Here is a 17606-nt window from a genome sequence, read left to right on the forward strand (position 1 = left end):
AAATGAAAATGTGGTTGGTTCAAAATAAAGCACAGCAAATGGTTGTTGGTGGTGGTTGGTTCGAAATAAAGCACAGCAAATGGTTGTTGGTGGTGGTTGGTTCGAAATAAAGCGCAGCAAATGGTTGTTGGTGGTGGTTGGTTCGAAAGACATCTGGACTGACATCTTCAACCTGTCACTTGCCCAAGCAGTTGTCCCCACGTGCCTTAAAACCACCTCCATCGTGCCAGTGCCAAAACACTCCACTGCGGCAAGCCTCAACGACTTCCGCCCAGTTGCACTTACCCCCATCATCACCAAGTGCTTCGAGAGGCTGGTCCTGGCACACCTCAAAAGCTGCCTACCCCCCACACTGGATCCCTATCAGTTTGCCTACCGCAAGAACAGGAGTACGGAGGATGCCATCTCAACGGCACTTCACTCCACCCTCTCCCACCTCGACAACAGAGAACTTACGTAAGAATGCTGTTCATCGATTACAGCTCAGCATTCAACACCATTATACCATCAAAACTGATCACCAAACTCGGTAACCTGGGCATCGACCCCTCCCTCTGCAACTGGATACTGGACTTTCTAACCAACAGACCCCAGTCTGTTAGGTTAGACAAGCACACCTCTTCAATCCTCACCCTCACAGGGCTGTGTGCTGAGCCCCCTCCTCTACTTCCTCTTCACCTATGACTGCATACCTGTACATGGTACTAACACCATCATCAAGTATGCAGATGATACAACGGTGATTGGCCTCATCAGCAACAACGATGAGTCGGCCTACAGGGAGGAGGTCCAGCACTTAGCAGCATGGTGCGCTGACAACAACCTGGCCCTTAACTCCAAGAAGACCAAGGAGCTCATTGTAGACTTCAGGAAGTCCAGGGGCGGCACGCACACCCCCATCCTCATTAACGGGACGGAGGTGGAACGTGTTTCTAGCTTCAGGTTCCTGGGAGTCAACATCTCCGATGACCTCTCTTGGACCCACAATACCTCAACTCTGATCAAGAAGGCTCACCAGCGTCTCTTCTTCCTGAGGAGACTGAAGAAGGTCCATCTGTCTCCTCAGATCCTGGTGAACGTCTACCGCTGCACCATCGAGAGCATCCTTACCAACTGCATCACAGTATGGTATGGCAACTGCTCTGTCTCCGACCGGAAGGCATTGCAGAGGGTGGTGAAAATTGCCCAACGCATCACCGGTTCCTCGCTCCCCTCCATTGAGTCTGTCCAAAGCAAGCGTTGTCTGCGGAGGGCGCTCAGCATCGCCAAGGACTGCTCTCACCCCAACCATGGACTGTTTACCCTCCTACCATCCGGGAGGCGCTACAGGTCTCTCCGTTGCCGAACCAGCAGGTCCAGGAACAGCTTCTTCCCGGCGGCTGTCACTCTACTCAACAACGTACCTCGGTGACTGCCAATCACCCCCCCCCCCCCCCCCCCGGACACTTATTATTATTTATTCAAATCATTTGCTATGTCGCTCTTCCATGGAGATGCTAAATGCATTTCGTTGTCTCTGTACTGTACACTGACAATGACAATTAAAATTGAATCTGAGTCTGAATCTGAATAAAGCACAGCAAATGGTTGTTGGTGGTGGTTGGTTCGGTGAGCTCCCGTCAATTTACTGTCAAATCTAAACTTGTGTGTGGACTCGATAAGAAGAAGGCTGCCCAATTGTGCCCCAACCAATCAGCGCGCAGTTTGCGAATGCTCCAACCAATCAGAGGGCAGCATCGTCTCCAACCAATCAGCGGGCAGAGTGTAATCTGCTCAAACCAATCAAAAGGCAGCATAGCCTCCAACCATTCTGCAGGTAGTTTTTCGTCAGCTCCAACCAATCAGCGAGCGAGTTGCTACTCGGCGCGGTTTAAATCGGCGCGGGCGGCCGTTGTTGTGGATCGTTGGGGACGGACCGGAGCCGCTGACTAGGTCATATCGCAGGTCTCAGTGTTTCATTTTTGGACTCTTTCTGAGCGTGCCGCCTTACTTTCGACGACAGGGTGTTTATTAATCTGGTGTGTTCTGCTCCGTGAAGTTCGAGGAATAATTAAATGTAATAATTTAAGTTTAATTTTAATAATAATAAATGTTCGGTTTCCAAAACGACCGCTAAACCTAAGCACACTAATAAATGATAAAGTTAGACTTTGAAGGCAAGGTTAACATGAGGATAGTGAAAAGTTCGAACGAGGATAGTGAAAAGTTCGAAAGAGGGCCATCGCCTACCAAAGTATGAGAAAAGGACTTGTTACTTTGAGTTTGAGTCTGAAGAAGTGTCTCGAACTGAAACGTCACCCATTCCTACTCTCCACATATGTTACCTGTTCCGTGAGTTACTCCAACTTTTTGTGTCTATCTTTAGAGGAAAGGGCTTGTTGCTGGTCGAGTTAACCAATGGTGTGTGTGGTCGTTACAGTGAGCGAACTAGCGGAGTGACCCCAGCAATTTTTAAACGGCTTGGTTCTCAACTGAGGATATGGAATAATATTAGTAATTACATATTGTAATTACGCATATTATGTCTGAGACCCGTTGGCAGGGTAGTGTTACCGTATAACCCCCCCCCCCCCCCCCCTGCGGTTTTTAAAAGGTTCACATTAGGAATTTTGTAGGCTCTCGTTTTGGGAGGAAAGAGAGTGTGTATTTTGAGGAAAGAAATGACATTCCAGGTTCAGTCCATAAATGTAACATTTGGTATATTGTGTAGGAAAAATCAGATATTATAGCTTGTGGGTGTATTAAATTGAAATTAATCTCTTCTATTTTGGTATTTTGACTGTTCCATCAGGTTTTTCTGCAATTTACTATGTTAAAATGAACTATGAATGCATCTTTGTTTATGCAGTGATCTGTAATTGAAAATGGCAGTGAGAATATTTGTGGAAAAAGAAAATGAACTCTTGTGTACCCGTACAAAAAAACACCTACTTTCCTCTTGTAAGTATAGTAAAAAGATTTCTCGATGGGCAAGAGATGTATGCATTAAATTTTGGCTGACTGCTAGGGGAACAACATGGCTTTCAATTTCAGTCTAATCTATGGTATTTAGGGGGACTATACTATTTTGTGGAGTGGGTAGAAACTACTCTGAAGTGGCTGATCTGTTATTTTAAACATTCCAGTTTGTACTTTGTAAATTTTGATCTAAGCTGAATTTGGTCTCCAAATCTGAGGAAGGACATTATTGCCATAGAGGGAGTGCAGAGAAGGTTCACCAGACTGATTCCTGGGATGTCAGGACTTTCATATGAAGAAAGACTGGATAGACTCGGCATACTCGCTAGAATTTAGGAGATTGAGGGGGGATCTTATAGAAACTTACAAAATTCTTAAGGGGTTGGACAGGCTAGATGCAGGAAGATTGTTCCCGATGTTGGGGAAGTCCAGGACAAGGGGTCACGGCTTAAGGATAAGGGGGAAATCCTTTAAGACCGAGATGAGAAAAACATTTTTCACACAGAGAGTGGTGAATCTCTGGAACTCTCTGCCACAGAGGGTAGTTGAGGCCAATTCATTGGCTATACTTAAGAGGGAATTAGATGTGGTCCTTGTGGCTAAAGGGATCAGGGGGTATGGAGAGAAGGCAGGTACGGGATACTGAGTTGGATGATCAGCCATGATCATATTGAATGGTGGTGCAGGCTTGAAGGGCCAAATGGCCTACTCCTGCACCTATTTTCTATGTATCTATGAATATTTGTGGACTATTGAGACCTTGTTGGTTAAATGCCGATGGTGTCAATACTGACCAGCATTTCCATGAATTTTAACATGCTTTGTTTGCTGCTTAAAAGTGAATTCTCCCCTTTCAGCTACAGCTGAAACATCTCTACTGCAGACTCCCAAAGCTGGAAAAAATTTAATGACACCTCGCTTACAACAGTCTGCAAGAAAAGCACTGGGGGATGTGAACTGTATTTTGCGTACAGGCGCCAAGACTGATCATCCTCAGAAAAAGGGAAGAGAAAAAGTCCATAAAACAAACAGTAATGTGCAAACTTTAAAAAATAAGGTATTTAAACATGAGATTTGCTTTCGTAGGGACTTTTCGTGCTTTTTAAAACTTGTTCACCTTAGTGGTTTTGAAGCACTTTGATCGGGTAGAGAAAGCTAACTCTACAAGTCTACATTTTCTTGAACCATAATAACTTAATGGGATGTAATGCTGAGGCTTTGTAAGGCACTGGTCATTCTGCATTTTGAGTATTGTGAGCAGTTTAGGGCTCCATATTTGAGGAGGGATGTGCTGATGTTGAAAAGGACCATGGGGCACGGCCTCGGAATAAAAGGACTACCTTGAATGGAGATGAGGAGGAATTTCTTTAGTCAGAGGGTGGTGAATCTGTAGAATTGATTGCCACAGATGGCTGTGGAGGCCGTCATTGAGTATATTTAAAGCTGAGGTGGACATGTTCTTGATTAGTAAGAGTGTCAAAGGTTACGGGGAAATGGTGGGAGAATTAGGTTGAGATTAAAAGATATCAAAATAAACTACCAGAATCTAGTGTGCATTGCTTTGACTGTCATATGCTGAGAGCATGCAGTGGCTGGGGTTGTACACTCTGGAGTTTAGAAGGATGAGAGGGAATCTTATTGAATCTTATAGAAGATTGTTAAGGGTTTGGACACGCTAGAGGCAGGAAACATGTTCCTGATGTTGGGGCAAGTCTAGAACTAGGGGCCACGGTTTAGGAATAAGTGGTAAGCCATTTAGAACGGAGACGAGGAAACACTTTTTCTCACAGAGAGTTGTGAGTCTGGAATTCTCTGCCTCAGAGGGCAGTGGAGGCCGGTTCTCATGATACTTTCAAGAGAGAGCTAGATGTCAGGGGATATGGGGAGAAGGCAGGAGTGGGGTACTCCAGGGCTCGAAATTAGCGGTTGCCCGGGTGCCATTGACCACTCAAAGTGCAGCCGGGCAACCTAAACGGCGAGTCATTTTGCCCGGCTTGGCAAGCAAATACAGGTTTATACCGATAGACATAATAAACTGGAGTAACTCCGCAGGTCAGGCAGCATCTCTGGAGAATAGGAGCGTGACGGCTGTATTGCGAGGCAAAGATACTAGGAGCGGGGTTACGAAGGGTCGGAGCGAATGATGGGCCCCGAACAGCGGCAGCAGCGGCCGCGACAGCGGCTCCCCCCGCCCGGCAGAAGGAGGCCTCCCTCTTCCCAGCTTCGGCGTGCGAGAGGGGTTAGTTTGAAAGCGCCGTGGCAGATTTGTAAGCAGCGGCCACTATCGCCCTGATAACGGCCACTGCTTGCAAATCTGCCAACGGCGCTTTCAAAAACAACCCCTCTCGCACGCCGAGGCCAGGAAGAGGGAGAGGGAGGTCTCCTTCCGCCGTCTGAAGCAGCTGCACCAAAGATCCTATGGCTATAGGATCTTTGAGCTGCACCGCTCGACCCCGCACCTTCCTGTCGGCTGGCGGAAGAGGCGGCGGCACTTTGGTGTTGGACAGGGACGGTCAAGGCAGCGGGGTGATGTTGTCCGAGGAGCGCTTACCTCCCTCTCTCCCCTCTTCTCTCCTCTCTCTCTCTCTCTCCCTCTCCCTCTCCCTCTCCCTCTCCCTCTCCCTCTCCCTCTCCCTCTCCCTCTCCCTCTCCCTCTCCCTCTCCCTCTCCCTCTCCCTCTCCCCCTCCCCCTCCCCCTCCCCCTCCCCCTCTTCCCTCCCCTCCCTCTCTTCCCTCCCCCTCTCTCTCTTCCCTCCCCCTCTCTCTCTTCCCTCCCCCTCTCTCTCTTCCCTCCCCCTCTCTCTCTTCCCTCCACCCCTCTTATCCTGGGACCCCTCCTCTCCATGCCGCACTGATCCCCATTCCCTCCTCTATTCAGCCCTCACTGACACTGATTCCCCCATACATCCCGTACTGATCCCCTCATTCATCCTGTAGTGATCCTCCATTCATCCTGTACTGATCTCCCCCCCCCCCCCCCCCCATTCATCCTGTGCTGATTTTCTCCCCCCCCCCCCATCCATCCTGAAGAAGGGTCTCGACCCGAAACGTTGCCTATTTCCTTCGCCTCACCCGCTGAATTTCCCCAGCATTTTTTCTACCCCCATTCATCCTGTACTGATCCCCCCCCCCAATTCATCCTGTACTGATCCCCCCCCCATCCATTCTGTACTGATCCCCCCCCCCCCCCATTCAACACCACTGACATCCCCCGTGCTCTCCCCTCACAATTTTACATACTCCAACCAACACGTACTAATTCACCTGCTTCAATCCATCCATTCCGCAACCTTTGCTTTCTCAACCCCCCCTCCCGCCATCTATCCACCCCGCACTGATTCACACACACCCTGACCCTATTGACTATGTTTGACGGAATGCAATCAAATGTGTTTTAATTCCAAATGTTATTTGTTTTGACACCTTTAAACATATTATCAAAAGAACATTTGCTGCAATTATGTCCTTTGGCCATCTCCTGTCAGTTAGTGTAATGTTTAACCTGTCAGATGGGTATTGTCGGTTTTAACAGCTATTATCATAAAATGCCTTTAGAAATGTCCTTGTAACCTGTATATTTTGTTATGGATAAATTATGTTGGAAGCCAGAGTGTTTCTATGCCAATAGCAATAATGACCCATGCTATGGCCATGTCGTGGTAATTTTCGGTCCTTCACAGAAAACATGCTTGCATCAATCTGTAGTGTGCATGGTTAAGCATATATGTTACCATGGTCCAGTATTTATTGACACAGGTTGATCATATGCTGAATAATCCAACCACATTTTTGTTTGGATGTGGAAAGAACTAATAGAAATTGCATTAATTTCAATGTGTAAAAAGAGTTGAGATATTGTATTATAATTTTGCTGCATGTCATTGTGGTATATATCATGTCTTGAATGGTGAATACGTTTAGTTATTTGAAGCAGAAATAATGCGTGAATGTAGACAATTGCTGGAGAAACTCAGTGGCTGCGGCAGCATCTATGGAGCGTAGGAAATAGGCAACATTTCGGGCCGAAAACCCTTCTTCAGACTGATGGGTTTCGGCCTAAAACGTTGCCTATTTCCTTTGCTCCATAGATGCTGCTACACCCGCTGAGTTTCTCCAGCACTTTTGTGTACCTTCGATTTTCCAGCATCTGCAGTTCCTTCTTGAAACATAGAAAATAGGTGCAGGAGGAGGCCATTCGGCCCTTCGAGCCAGCACCGCCATTCATTGTGATCATGGCTCATCGTCCCTTATCGATAACCCGTGCCTGCCTTCTCCCCATATCAAGAGTCTAGAACATAATATGTGAATGCTTCATTGAGCATAATTCCGGCTGGTAACTACACACTTCTTCCTAGCACATTATCGCACGCGTCATGCAAACCGTCTTAAATGACCACCTAAACTGTCATTTGGCAACCTAAAAAGCTGTCACGGTTGCTCGGCTGGCAACAGGGGAAAAAAGTTAAGTGAGAGCCCTGTACTGATTGGAGATGATCACATTGAATGGCGGTGCTGGTTCGAAGAGCCGAATGGCCTACTCCTGCACCTATTGTCTTTTGTTTCTTTCTTCACCACTGCCCCACCCCCTCATGAGCCTTGCTATCGCTGCCATAATATGCAGCAGCTCAGGTCAGATATGTATATTCTGTTTTTCTGTGCCCAGAACATAAATGACTTGAGCAAGTTTTTGCATTAAGGGAGCCACTGCAGTGCATATTTTAACAAAGACAAAAATGGGTTATATTTGTAGCTTGGGGACATTTGCTCGTTAAATCAATGAGATTACCTGCAACTTTATTTGCTCCCCAAAATTAATCCCAAGTGATTTCGTACACTGACGAAGATGGATGCTATTAATTTAGTTTTAATGCTGATTTGAATATATTCCCAAAATTACATTGCTGCAGTATTTGTAATTTTCTCTAAACCAATTGCAACAAATAAGAAAGCATTGCTCTCAATTCCAAATCTGCAGCTGGTGTGTTTGGTGTCCTTGAGTGTCCAATATCATCTGAAAACAAAGAATGTCTGTCTAAATGTTCCAGTGCTTCTCCTGTCTCCTTCCTGCTTCGTTGTCTTAAATTCTGAAGCCCATCTGTTGTAAAGGGCCTTTTGGTAACGCTTTTGAAGCATCAAACTCGTGATTTGAAAGATTCTCTGGGTGTCAAAGTGAGAAATAGTTGAGCAGACTATTTGGCCCTGCAAACCTGCAGCACCATTGAATGTAATTTGAGATTGATTTTAAGCTCTTCATCGCTTTACTCTTGCACTAATCCTTGATTTAAGTACTTGTATTTGCAGCCCACAGAAAAAATGTCAATATCAGACCCACCAAAATGCCATTCTGAGAAACTAGATGACTGTCCTGAAATTGAGACTTTAATTCCATTTGATCCTTTTGGTAAGTGACTTAAAGCTTTGTTCTGGGATGTAGTGAGGGAAAGGGAGAATTTTACAAGCACTATCATTGCATCAATTGGAAGTGATGCGCCAGAAAACCTTGAGATTGGGAATCCTTAATTTGTTTCCATGCCTCTGTTGCATCTATTTATCACTAACTGCATTAGTAACTGGTCTGGAATTTTTTTTTTATATAAGCGAACCTGTCAAAAACAATTGCTTGCTACTGTTTCACCAACATTCTAACATTTGACCAATTTCTGAGCTAATTGGTTGTGGAGTTCCTTGGGATATTTGTAATCCTAACATTCCAATGTGTTTATTTCTTCAAATATCTTCGCTGGTTGTAAATCTTGTGGTCTTGAATAAGCCATGGACATTATTTGTATACAGTCAAGAACACCATTGGTCTGAATTCATCGTCTTGAGGGAAATTTTAATTTTATATTTACTTGCAGACTTTGAAGACTTTAATATACCAGAAGAACATCGGATTAGTCACAACTGCCTGGCAGGCTTGTCACTCTTCTTTCTTGAGAAGGAAGGAGCTTTAATGGAGAAAGTGCTAAATAAAGTCCATTCACCTATGAAATGGCCTTCTCTTCCAAAATTATCAGGTATGCAATATGATTACATGTTTTGACCAGTTTTTGTAGGAAGAAACTATAATATAATTTTTGCATTGTAGGTTTGGATCTTGAGAATATTGACGACTTGGCAGACCTGAATGAATTTGATATTGAATTGCCATCAATGGAATATGACTTCTGAAGACTAATATCTGAATCTTCTTGTTTATTTTAATTTAATTTGTAGTGTTTGTTGTGTACATATTGGATCTGTGTGTACTTTGCAGATTGATCCTGAACACTTTCATTGTTCCTTGTGCAATGTATTCTACAACTCTTAATAAAGCTTATTGTAGAGTAGCATTTGCTTTTTGTTGCTTTCAATCTAAATGGTAAAAAGTCCAATTTTCTTTCATCGTTTTAAATTTACTGCTTAATGTTACTATTTAAATTCATTTTGGAATTTTGTCTACAATGGTATTTTTGTTGATAAACATTTCATCCAGTTCTAAAATATTAATTGTTTCTTTCTGTAGTTGAGTGCTTCCAGCATTGATTAAAAAATTCCCAAGCCCCTCTCCCCAAAATAAACTTGATCATGAAATCAATGTGATTGGACAAGTTGTTAATATTTATACCGAGGAAACTATCTCCACATCACTATTTTGTCTATACTACTGATTGCCTGTTATAACAGGAAGATATCATTGTAGAAACAAACAAATGCAGTTTTTGGTTAATACACATGGTGTCTGCAAGGTAACTCAGCAGGTTAGGCAGCATCACTGGAGAACGTCGATAGGTGACAGTTAAGACTGAGACACTTCTTCAGAAATCTATCTAGAATCTGTCGACAGACCCCGCCTGCGGGTAGCCGGTAGATGGGCAAAGTTGATGGTCACATCTTAAGTGTGGCCAGAGTGGCAATGGCCAGCATAACCTGGAAGGGGAGGTGGTGCAAGCCAAAGATGGCGTCAGCATCTGTTGGTAGGTCTGTCTACTATAACCAAAATCCGTTATAACAAGGGTTTACTGGACCAGGATATGTACTCCAAAACTTCAAGTTCTCATGTTGAAGTATCACCATCAATTTATTCTGATTGAACTACATTCACATTGTGAAGGAGATAGCAAACCTCTTAATTGCTAAGGAAATTCAACATGTCTCTCCTGATTCTTCCAAATACTATAGAAAGCATCTTATTGGGATGCATCACAGCTTGCTATGGCAACTGCTCTGCCCAAGATTGTAAAAAAAAAATGCAGAGTTATGAACACGGCAGAGTCCATCACACAAACCAGCCTCCCCCACTTTAACGACGTATACTTCAAGCTGTACTGGGAAAGCAGCCAACATAAGGTGAGGCAGAAGGTGTAAAAACTTGACACTAAAGTGGGTGGTATTGAAGATGGTTGTCAAAGATTACTACAGGATCTTGATTGGATGGAGAGGAGACTGAGGAATGGTTTATGGAATTTAATACAGAGAAATGTAAGTTTCATTTTGGGAAGTCTAATTTGGGCAGGGCTTACAAAGTGAATGGTAGGTTTCTAGGGAGTGAAGCAGAGGGATCTGGGAGTGCAGGTGCAAAGTTCCTTGAATGGCATTAGTTGCACAGGGAAGAGTGCGGAGAGTAGAAAGGGGTGCGGATGGGAAGATGTGACTACTGGTGAGATGCCATTGGAGGTGGTGAAAATGTTGGAGGATTATGTGCTGTATGTGACGGCTGATGGGTGACAGTTAAAGAATTGGGGGACTGTCCCGTTTGTGACGGGGGGGAGAGAGCAAGAGCGTAGCTAAGGAATACTGAGGAGATACGTGTGATGGCCTCATCTATGATAGGAGGGGAACCCCCGTTCCCTAAAGAATGAGGCCGTCTTGGATGTATTGGAGTGGAACACCAGAGCCAGATGCGGCGGAGACGGAGGAATTGAGAGTGGGAGATCGTAGTTTAGTATAGAGATACAGCACAGAAACAGGACCTTTGGCCCACCAGGTCCGCGCCGACCAATGATACCCGCATATTAATACTATCCTACACACACTAGACCCAATTTGCCGAGCCAATTAACCTACAAACCTGTACATCTTGGAGTGTGGGAGGAAACCGAAAATCTCAGAAAGCCCACGCGGTCACGGGGGGAACATATAAATTCTACAGACAGCACCCGTAGCTGGGATTGAACCCGGGTCTCTAGCGCTGTAAGGCAGCGACTCTACCGCTGTGCCGCCCTGAGGCACTGCTTCTGTAGGAGTCAGTGAGTTTGTAATAGACGTCATGGATGTGATGGAGCCAGTGAGATCAAGAAATGGGAGGGGGTGCTGGATATGGTCCAAGTGAATTTGAGAGCAGGATAGAAATTAGTAGTGAAGTTAATGAAGCCCATGAGTTCTGCATAGGTGCAGGAAGTAGCACCAATCTGTACACCTGTCTCTTTACCTCCTCCCTCAACTCCATCCAGGGACCCTGAAGGTCCTTCCAGGTGAAGCAGGGGTTCACTTACATCTCCCCCAACCTCCTCTTCTGTATCCGGTGTTCTCGGTGTGGACTTGTATATGTCAGCAAGACCAAGTGCAGACTGGGCATCCATTTCGATGAACACCTACACCTACATTGTAATCCCCCTTTCCACTCCCATACTGACCTTTCTGTCCGGTGCCCCCACTATCAGAGAGGCCGCACGCAAATTGGAGAAACAGCACCTCATAATTTGCTTGGGCCGTTTACAATCGTGCGGCATCAATATTGATTTCTCTAATACTTGTTTTCCCTCAGTCCCTAGTTTTACCGTTTGTATCCCTTCATTATCACCTCGTCCCCAGCCAACAAAGGTTCCATCTTTCCTGAGTCATTGATGTAGATCAGTGCATGCTCCTTTAACATAGTGACCTCACCACTACTAACCACTCCCCATTATCTTCAGTATAACTGTAGCCTCCCCACGTCTCTCTCGCTCTCTAGCTCCAGTGACAGACCACGGACAGCTAGGGCACAGTGTGTGTTTTATACCAGTATCTATAATAAAACGTCGTGAAGACATCACGAGTTTGGAATTCTTTACATGGTGTCAAGAAGTCGTACTTCGCGCCTCCTGTCTATCGGGTTTTTTTTGTGTGCTTTCCCCCAGTTCCAATTTCCCTTTTATTTGCCATGGCTAACTCGTGTCGTAAACCTGTCATGCTGGTGTTTGACTCAGACGTCGTGCACCGTTGGGCGGTCTTTAAACGCGAATTCGAGCATTACATCGCGATCGCCCATGCCAATGCCACCCCGGAGGTGCGGGCACATCTGCTACTCAACCTGGCTGGCCCGGAGGCCATGGAACGTTCGGAATCGTTCGAGTACGGCGTTGGTGAGGATGCTCAGGACCCGGTATGTCTTGGCTAAATTCACTGCGCTCTGTGACATTCCTACTAATTGCATCATTGAGCGGTTCAAGTTTTTCACCAGACGCCGGGGAGCACATCGACTCTTTCATTGCCTCGTTGCGTCACCTGGCTCGGCGTTGCCGCCTTGACACGGTGACCCCCGACCAAATGATCAGGGATGTCCTGGTTCACGGTCTACAGGACGAGAAGCTACGGGCTGAGCTCTTAAGGAAGCCAGACCTGACTTTAAACGAGGCTTTGCATTCCTCTCGCATGGCTGCTGCTGTTGCCTCTGTATCTACACCTGCTGCTCAGGACATTCACTATGCCAGTGCTGCTGGGCGCAGGCGGAACGATGGCCCGTTACGCCAGCGTAGCGCTCCCGCACCAGCGAGGGACGGCCCGCGTCGTTGCCCCAACTGCAACTTCGCTAGTCATCAGTTTAATGTTTGCCCCGCGCTGGGGAAAACTTGCAATTTCTGCCGAAAGCTCAATCACTTTTCTGCAGCTTGTCGTTCCATTGGCAGGCCGGTCCCTGCTCCACGGAGGAGCCTAAACAACCTTGCTGAGACTGATAGCGCTCTTGGTTCCCAGCACCATTCAGACGAACTCCCTGATTCAGATAACGTCTCCTCCCATGATGAATCGTCTATTTTTTCGCTCTTGGGTGCACCTGCTTTGATAAAGGATCCCTCTGTACGTGTTACCGTGAATGGGTCGACCTTTACTGCGAAGGTCGACACGGGAGCTTTCGCAAATGTTATGTCAAGGAGCCTCTTCGCGCAGATAAGATCTGGTGAGAAGGTTACTCCCGACGACTCCCGTCTTCATGCCTATGGGGGAGGAGTGCTCACACCAGTCGGGAAAACAACCCTTATCTGCACAGTTCTGGAGACCTCTCGGCCCCTCACTTTCCTCCTGCTAGACTCTGAGAATGTTACTCTGTTGGGCGCTCGTGCGTGCCAGGACCTCGGTTTGGTTTCCTTCCACCGCGGTATCCACCTGGTGCAGGCCCACATGGACCCCATGATCGAGTACCCCGATCGTTATGATGATGTATTGGGGAAGTTACCCTGCAACTACCAGATCGCTGTGGACCCGGAGGTCGATCCGGTAATCCGCCCGGCTCACCGCGTCTCCTTTGCCATGAAGGACAGGGTGGAGTCGACTCTGCGCCACATGGTGGCCACGGGCATACTCAAGGAGGTGAGTGATCCCACCCGGTGGGTCTCCACCATGGTTGTTGCCGCAAAGAAGGACAAGAGCGAGATTCGAGTCTGCATTAACCCCAAGGACCTAAACCTTGCCATCAAGCGCCCGCACTACCCCATGCGAACGGTGGAGGACGTCGCTGCACAGGTTGGCCCCGCCACTGTATTCTCTGTCCTCGATGCCAAGAGCTCTTTCTGGCAGATTCCGCTGGATGAACGTTCCTCCTTCCTGACCACCTTCAGCACTCCTTTCGGCAGGTTCCGTTTCCTCCGCATGCCTTTCGGGATCAACTCTGCCAGCAAGGTTTTCCAGCGCACCATGGAGCAGCTGTTTGCCGGTCTGCCGTGTGCTATCATTGTCGACGACATCCTGGTGTACGGGAGGGACGTCGCTGAGCACGACCTCCACCTCCGCCAAGTCCTGGATAGGGCTTGTGAGGTCAACCTCAAACTGAACCCCAAGAAGTGCCGTTTCCGCGTCCCGGAGGTCACGTACGTGGGACACGTCTTCACGGCTGAGGGTCTGAAGCCAGACCCACAGAAGACGGCTGCGGTCTCGGGGATGCCCGCTCCGACCGACGTGCCCAGCCTGCAGCGCTTTCTGGGCATGGTGAACTACCTGGGGAAATTCATTCCCGACCTCAGCGAGCTGAGTGCGCCCTTGAGGGAACTGACCAAGAAGGAAACCGCCTGGGTTTGGTTCCCGCACCATCAGTCGGCTTTCGAAGCCCTGAAGTTCCAGTTGGTCCGCGCCCCCACTCTCAAATTTTTCGACTTGAAGCATCCCATCGTCCTCACCTGCGATGCCTCGAAGTTCGGCATCGGTGCCACCTGCCTGCAGCTTTACGACAGGCTGCAGCTGCCTGTCTCCTACGCTTCCCGCACCATGACCCCTGCTGAGCAGCGTTACGCTCAGATCGAGAAGGAGCTCCTTGCCGTGGTGTTTGCCTGCTCGAAGTTCAAGGACTACATCCTGGGCAACACCTTCACTATTGAGACCGACCACCAGCCGCTGGTCACGATCCTGAATAAGCCGATACACGTTGCCTCATCCCGCCTGCAGCGTATGATGCTGCAGCTCCAGCGCTTCACCTTTCGAATTGTGTACCGCAAGGGCAAGAACATGTTTGTGGCCGACACGCTGTCCCGCGCACCGCTGACGTCCACTGCCCAACACCCTTACGAGTCGTCTGACCTGATGGTATTAAACGTTAACATTGTGCCTTCCCAGCAGATGCAGTCCCTGATCCATCACACTGCCAAGGATCCTGCCCTGCAGCAGCTTGCGGATGTCATCCGCCGTGGCTGGCCCGAACGTCGCTCATCTCTGCCTGATGGTGCTGCGCCATACTTCCTCGTCCGGGATGAACTTGTACTGCACGACGGCGTGGTGGTGAAGGGCCACAAGGTCGTGGTGCCTGCTGCACTGCGGGACCACTACTTCCAGTCTGCCCACAGCGGCCATCCCGGGGCCGAAGCCACTCTGTCCCAGGCCCAAAGTCAGTTTTATTGGCCCGGCATGGCGCAAGACATCCGGGACAGGGTCTCTGCCTGCTCGACCTGCAACTGCCTCGCTCCCCATCAACAACGCCTGCCGCTCCTGCAGCAGCCTGCCCCCGACCTGCCGTGGATGTCGGTCGCCACTGACATTTTTGAGTGGCGTGGCAAACACTTCCTGGTCCTTGTGGACTCCTACTCCAGCTGGTTCGAGGTGGATCAGCTGCCCACCCTCACATCTGCTGCTGTCATCGGGAAGCTGCGCCGCAACTTTGCGACCTTTGGCTCTCCAGTTACTTTGCAGTCTGACAACGGCGGCCAGTTCTCCAGTGCGGAGTTCAGCGCCTTCGCTGCATCCTGGAACTTTCGCCACATTACCAGCAGCCCCGAGTACCCGCAGAGCAACGGCCTTGCTGAGTGCGCTGTCCGCAGTGCAAAGGAGTTGCTGGAGCATTGCAGACTTTCGCGGTCGGATTTTTACCTGGCCATCCTCAACCTCCGCAATATTTCCCGTGACCCTGCCCTGGGTTCGCCTGCTTGGCGGCTCATGTCCCGCACCACACGCCCTCCGATCCCTGTCTCCCAGCGATCTCTGCAGCCCGCCGTCCTCAGCCCTGCCACCGTCCAGGAGCGATTAGCCCAGAAACAGGCCATCCAGAAGCGCTCCCACGACATGTCCTGTTGTCCCCTTCCGCGTCTCTTCCCGAATCAGGTGGTCCGGATGCGGTCCCCCTCCGGCCACTACCGGCTAGCCGTGGTTGTCGGCTCTGCGGGCTCTCCTCGGTCTTACCTCATTGACTACGAGGGTACCATCTACCGCCAGTCCCGCCAGCATTTGCTCCTGGTCAACGAGCCCGCTCCACCCCCTGCAGCTCCTTTTGCCCCTACGGTTCCTTCCTCTCTGCCCTCCACTCCTCGCATGCCCAGGACCCTGCCGTCTCAGCTCTGTGTGCCCCGTTCTCCCCCGGCTCCACCCAGTCCTCCTTCGCCTTCCTCGCCCGCTCCCGTGCCCGCTTCTCCCGCTTCTCCTCCCCGCTCTCCTCGTCCTCCCTCTCCGGCAAGTCCTCCTGCCCGTTCCCCTGTCGCCGCCCCGGCTCTCGTCCCTGCTCTTCCTGCGGAGGGGGGGGAGGGTGGGCTGCGCACCTGCTCCGGGCGGTTGGTCAAGCCGCCTGTACGTTACGGGGAGTTTGCGTGAATGTGTTAACTGTTTCCTGCTGGTGTACGCGCGGGGGGTGTTTCTAGCGTATGAGTCGTGGTCGCACTGTCACTGCTATAAGACTTTGTTTTCCGAGGGGAAGGATGTAGATCAGTGCATGCTCCTTTAACATAGTGACCTCACCACTACTAACCACTCCCCATTATCTTCAGTATAACTGTAGCCTCCCCACGTCTCTCTCGCTCTCTAGCTCCAGTGACAGACCACGGACAGCTAGGGCACAGTGTGTTTTATACCAGTATCTATAATAAAACATGTAGTGAAGACATCACGAGTTTGGAAGTCTTTACAATTGATACAGGCTCTGCTTTGTTCTGTATCTTCCCTTACATCTAGTTTCCCCTTCCTGACTCTTAGTCTGAAGGATTTTTTGTGCCTAAATTTAGAAAAGTGCATGGTCCATGCGCTGTGTGGCATTTGCATTTATTTATTCATGTTGTATTCTTGTTCCGATGTTTCTTTCACCTTTATTCGTCCAGTTTAACGGTTCTTTTAAAGGTTTTTAAATTTTCAAAAGCATTCCCAGTAATTGGCAGTCCATCAAAATGCACCCGGCATTTTGATGACATCACTATCGCTTTATGATATATTCTGTCCTCCCAATAGCACTTCAAAAACCTTAATATTGGTTTCGTGCATACGTGCAATTTTGATAATTAAGTATTACTCCTGCAATATAATCCCATGTGGCTGTTTATATCAGATGATCAACTATTTGTTGTTTTCCAATATCTACTCAAGCACTATAAAGCTACTTTGACCTTATTGTACCATTATGTCCCTATCCATACTTCCTGCATCACCTTTATCTAGATTTTGAATTTGAGGTTTTTTTTTGTGAAAAGTGCACTGTCCATGTGCTGGGTGATGTTTGCATTACTTATCTCTAGGTCTTACCTGTAGCTTGGATGGTGCCATTTTCTGAGACTGTCATTTCTGGATCAAGATGTCGAAACAAGCAACTGCAGATGGTGGCTGGAGTAACTCAGCGGGTCAAACATCTATGAAGAACGTGGATAGATGATGTTTTGGGTTGGAACCCTTTTTCCCATTGCTTCTAGGGAGAGGGGCAGGACAAAGCATGGCAGGTAATACATGAACACAGGTGATCAGGTTTTTGATAGGCAGATGGTTGGACAAAGTGTAGAGATTAAAACAAGGTGTGCCACAAAAAGATTGAAGAGTTGCAAATTGTGAATCCAGAGGAAGGAATATGAGTGGAGGTGAAAGAGAGGAATGGACGTGAGTCCAGGTGGGACACATGGGGGGGTGTTAGCTCCCTCTAATAACTAAAGAGATTCTAAAGAGCTTAATCATATGCTAGACACTGACCCAAAATATAAACTGACTGAACAACACAGCATCCATTGACGAAGGTGCTGACT

General features: G+C 48.1%; 1 protein-coding gene across 5 annotated transcripts; it reads left to right on the plus strand.

The window, feature by feature from the left end:
• The first annotated feature begins 1834 nt into the window (after nt 1–1834).
• Nucleotides 1835–9535, plus strand: pttg1 (PTTG1 regulator of sister chromatid separation, securin). 5 transcript variants are annotated; one of them, XM_033029630.1, is made up of 6 exons: nt 1835–1944; nt 2849–2940; nt 3816–4015; nt 8260–8359; nt 8817–8975; nt 9047–9535. In XM_033029630.1, exons 2-6 carry the CDS (start codon nt 2865–2867, stop codon nt 9127–9129), a joined length of 618 nt encoding a protein of 205 aa, XP_032885521.1. In that variant the 5' UTR covers nt 1835–1944; nt 2849–2864; the 3' UTR covers nt 9130–9535. The 5 variants fall into 5 exon arrangements, with proteins under 5 accessions (XP_032885521.1, XP_032885524.1, XP_032885523.1 ...); XM_033029632.1 differs by having other exon boundaries at nt 1869–1932; XM_033029629.1 differs by having other exon boundaries at nt 1874–2056.
• Nucleotides 9536–17606: the final 8071 nt, after the last annotated feature.

The sequence above is a fragment of the Amblyraja radiata genome, chromosome 11, assembly GCF_010909765.2.
Source record: "Amblyraja radiata isolate CabotCenter1 chromosome 11, sAmbRad1.1.pri, whole genome shotgun sequence".
Lineage (NCBI taxonomy): Eukaryota > Metazoa > Chordata > Chondrichthyes > Rajiformes > Rajidae > Amblyraja > Amblyraja radiata.

Excerpts from the sequence above, each read along its gene's own strand:
- pttg1 (XM_033029630.1), top strand. The coding sequence starts at position 2,865 with ATGGCAGTGAGAATATTTGTGGAAAAAGAAAATGAACTCTTGTGTACC. Across the intron at positions 2,941-3,815 it reads AAAACACCTACTTTCCTCTT|CTACAGCTGAAACATCTCTA; the intron begins GTAAGTATAGTA and ends CTCCCCTTTCAG. Across the intron at positions 8,360-8,816 it reads AATTCCATTTGATCCTTTTG|ACTTTGAAGACTTTAATATA; the intron begins GTAAGTGACTTA and ends ATTTACTTGCAG.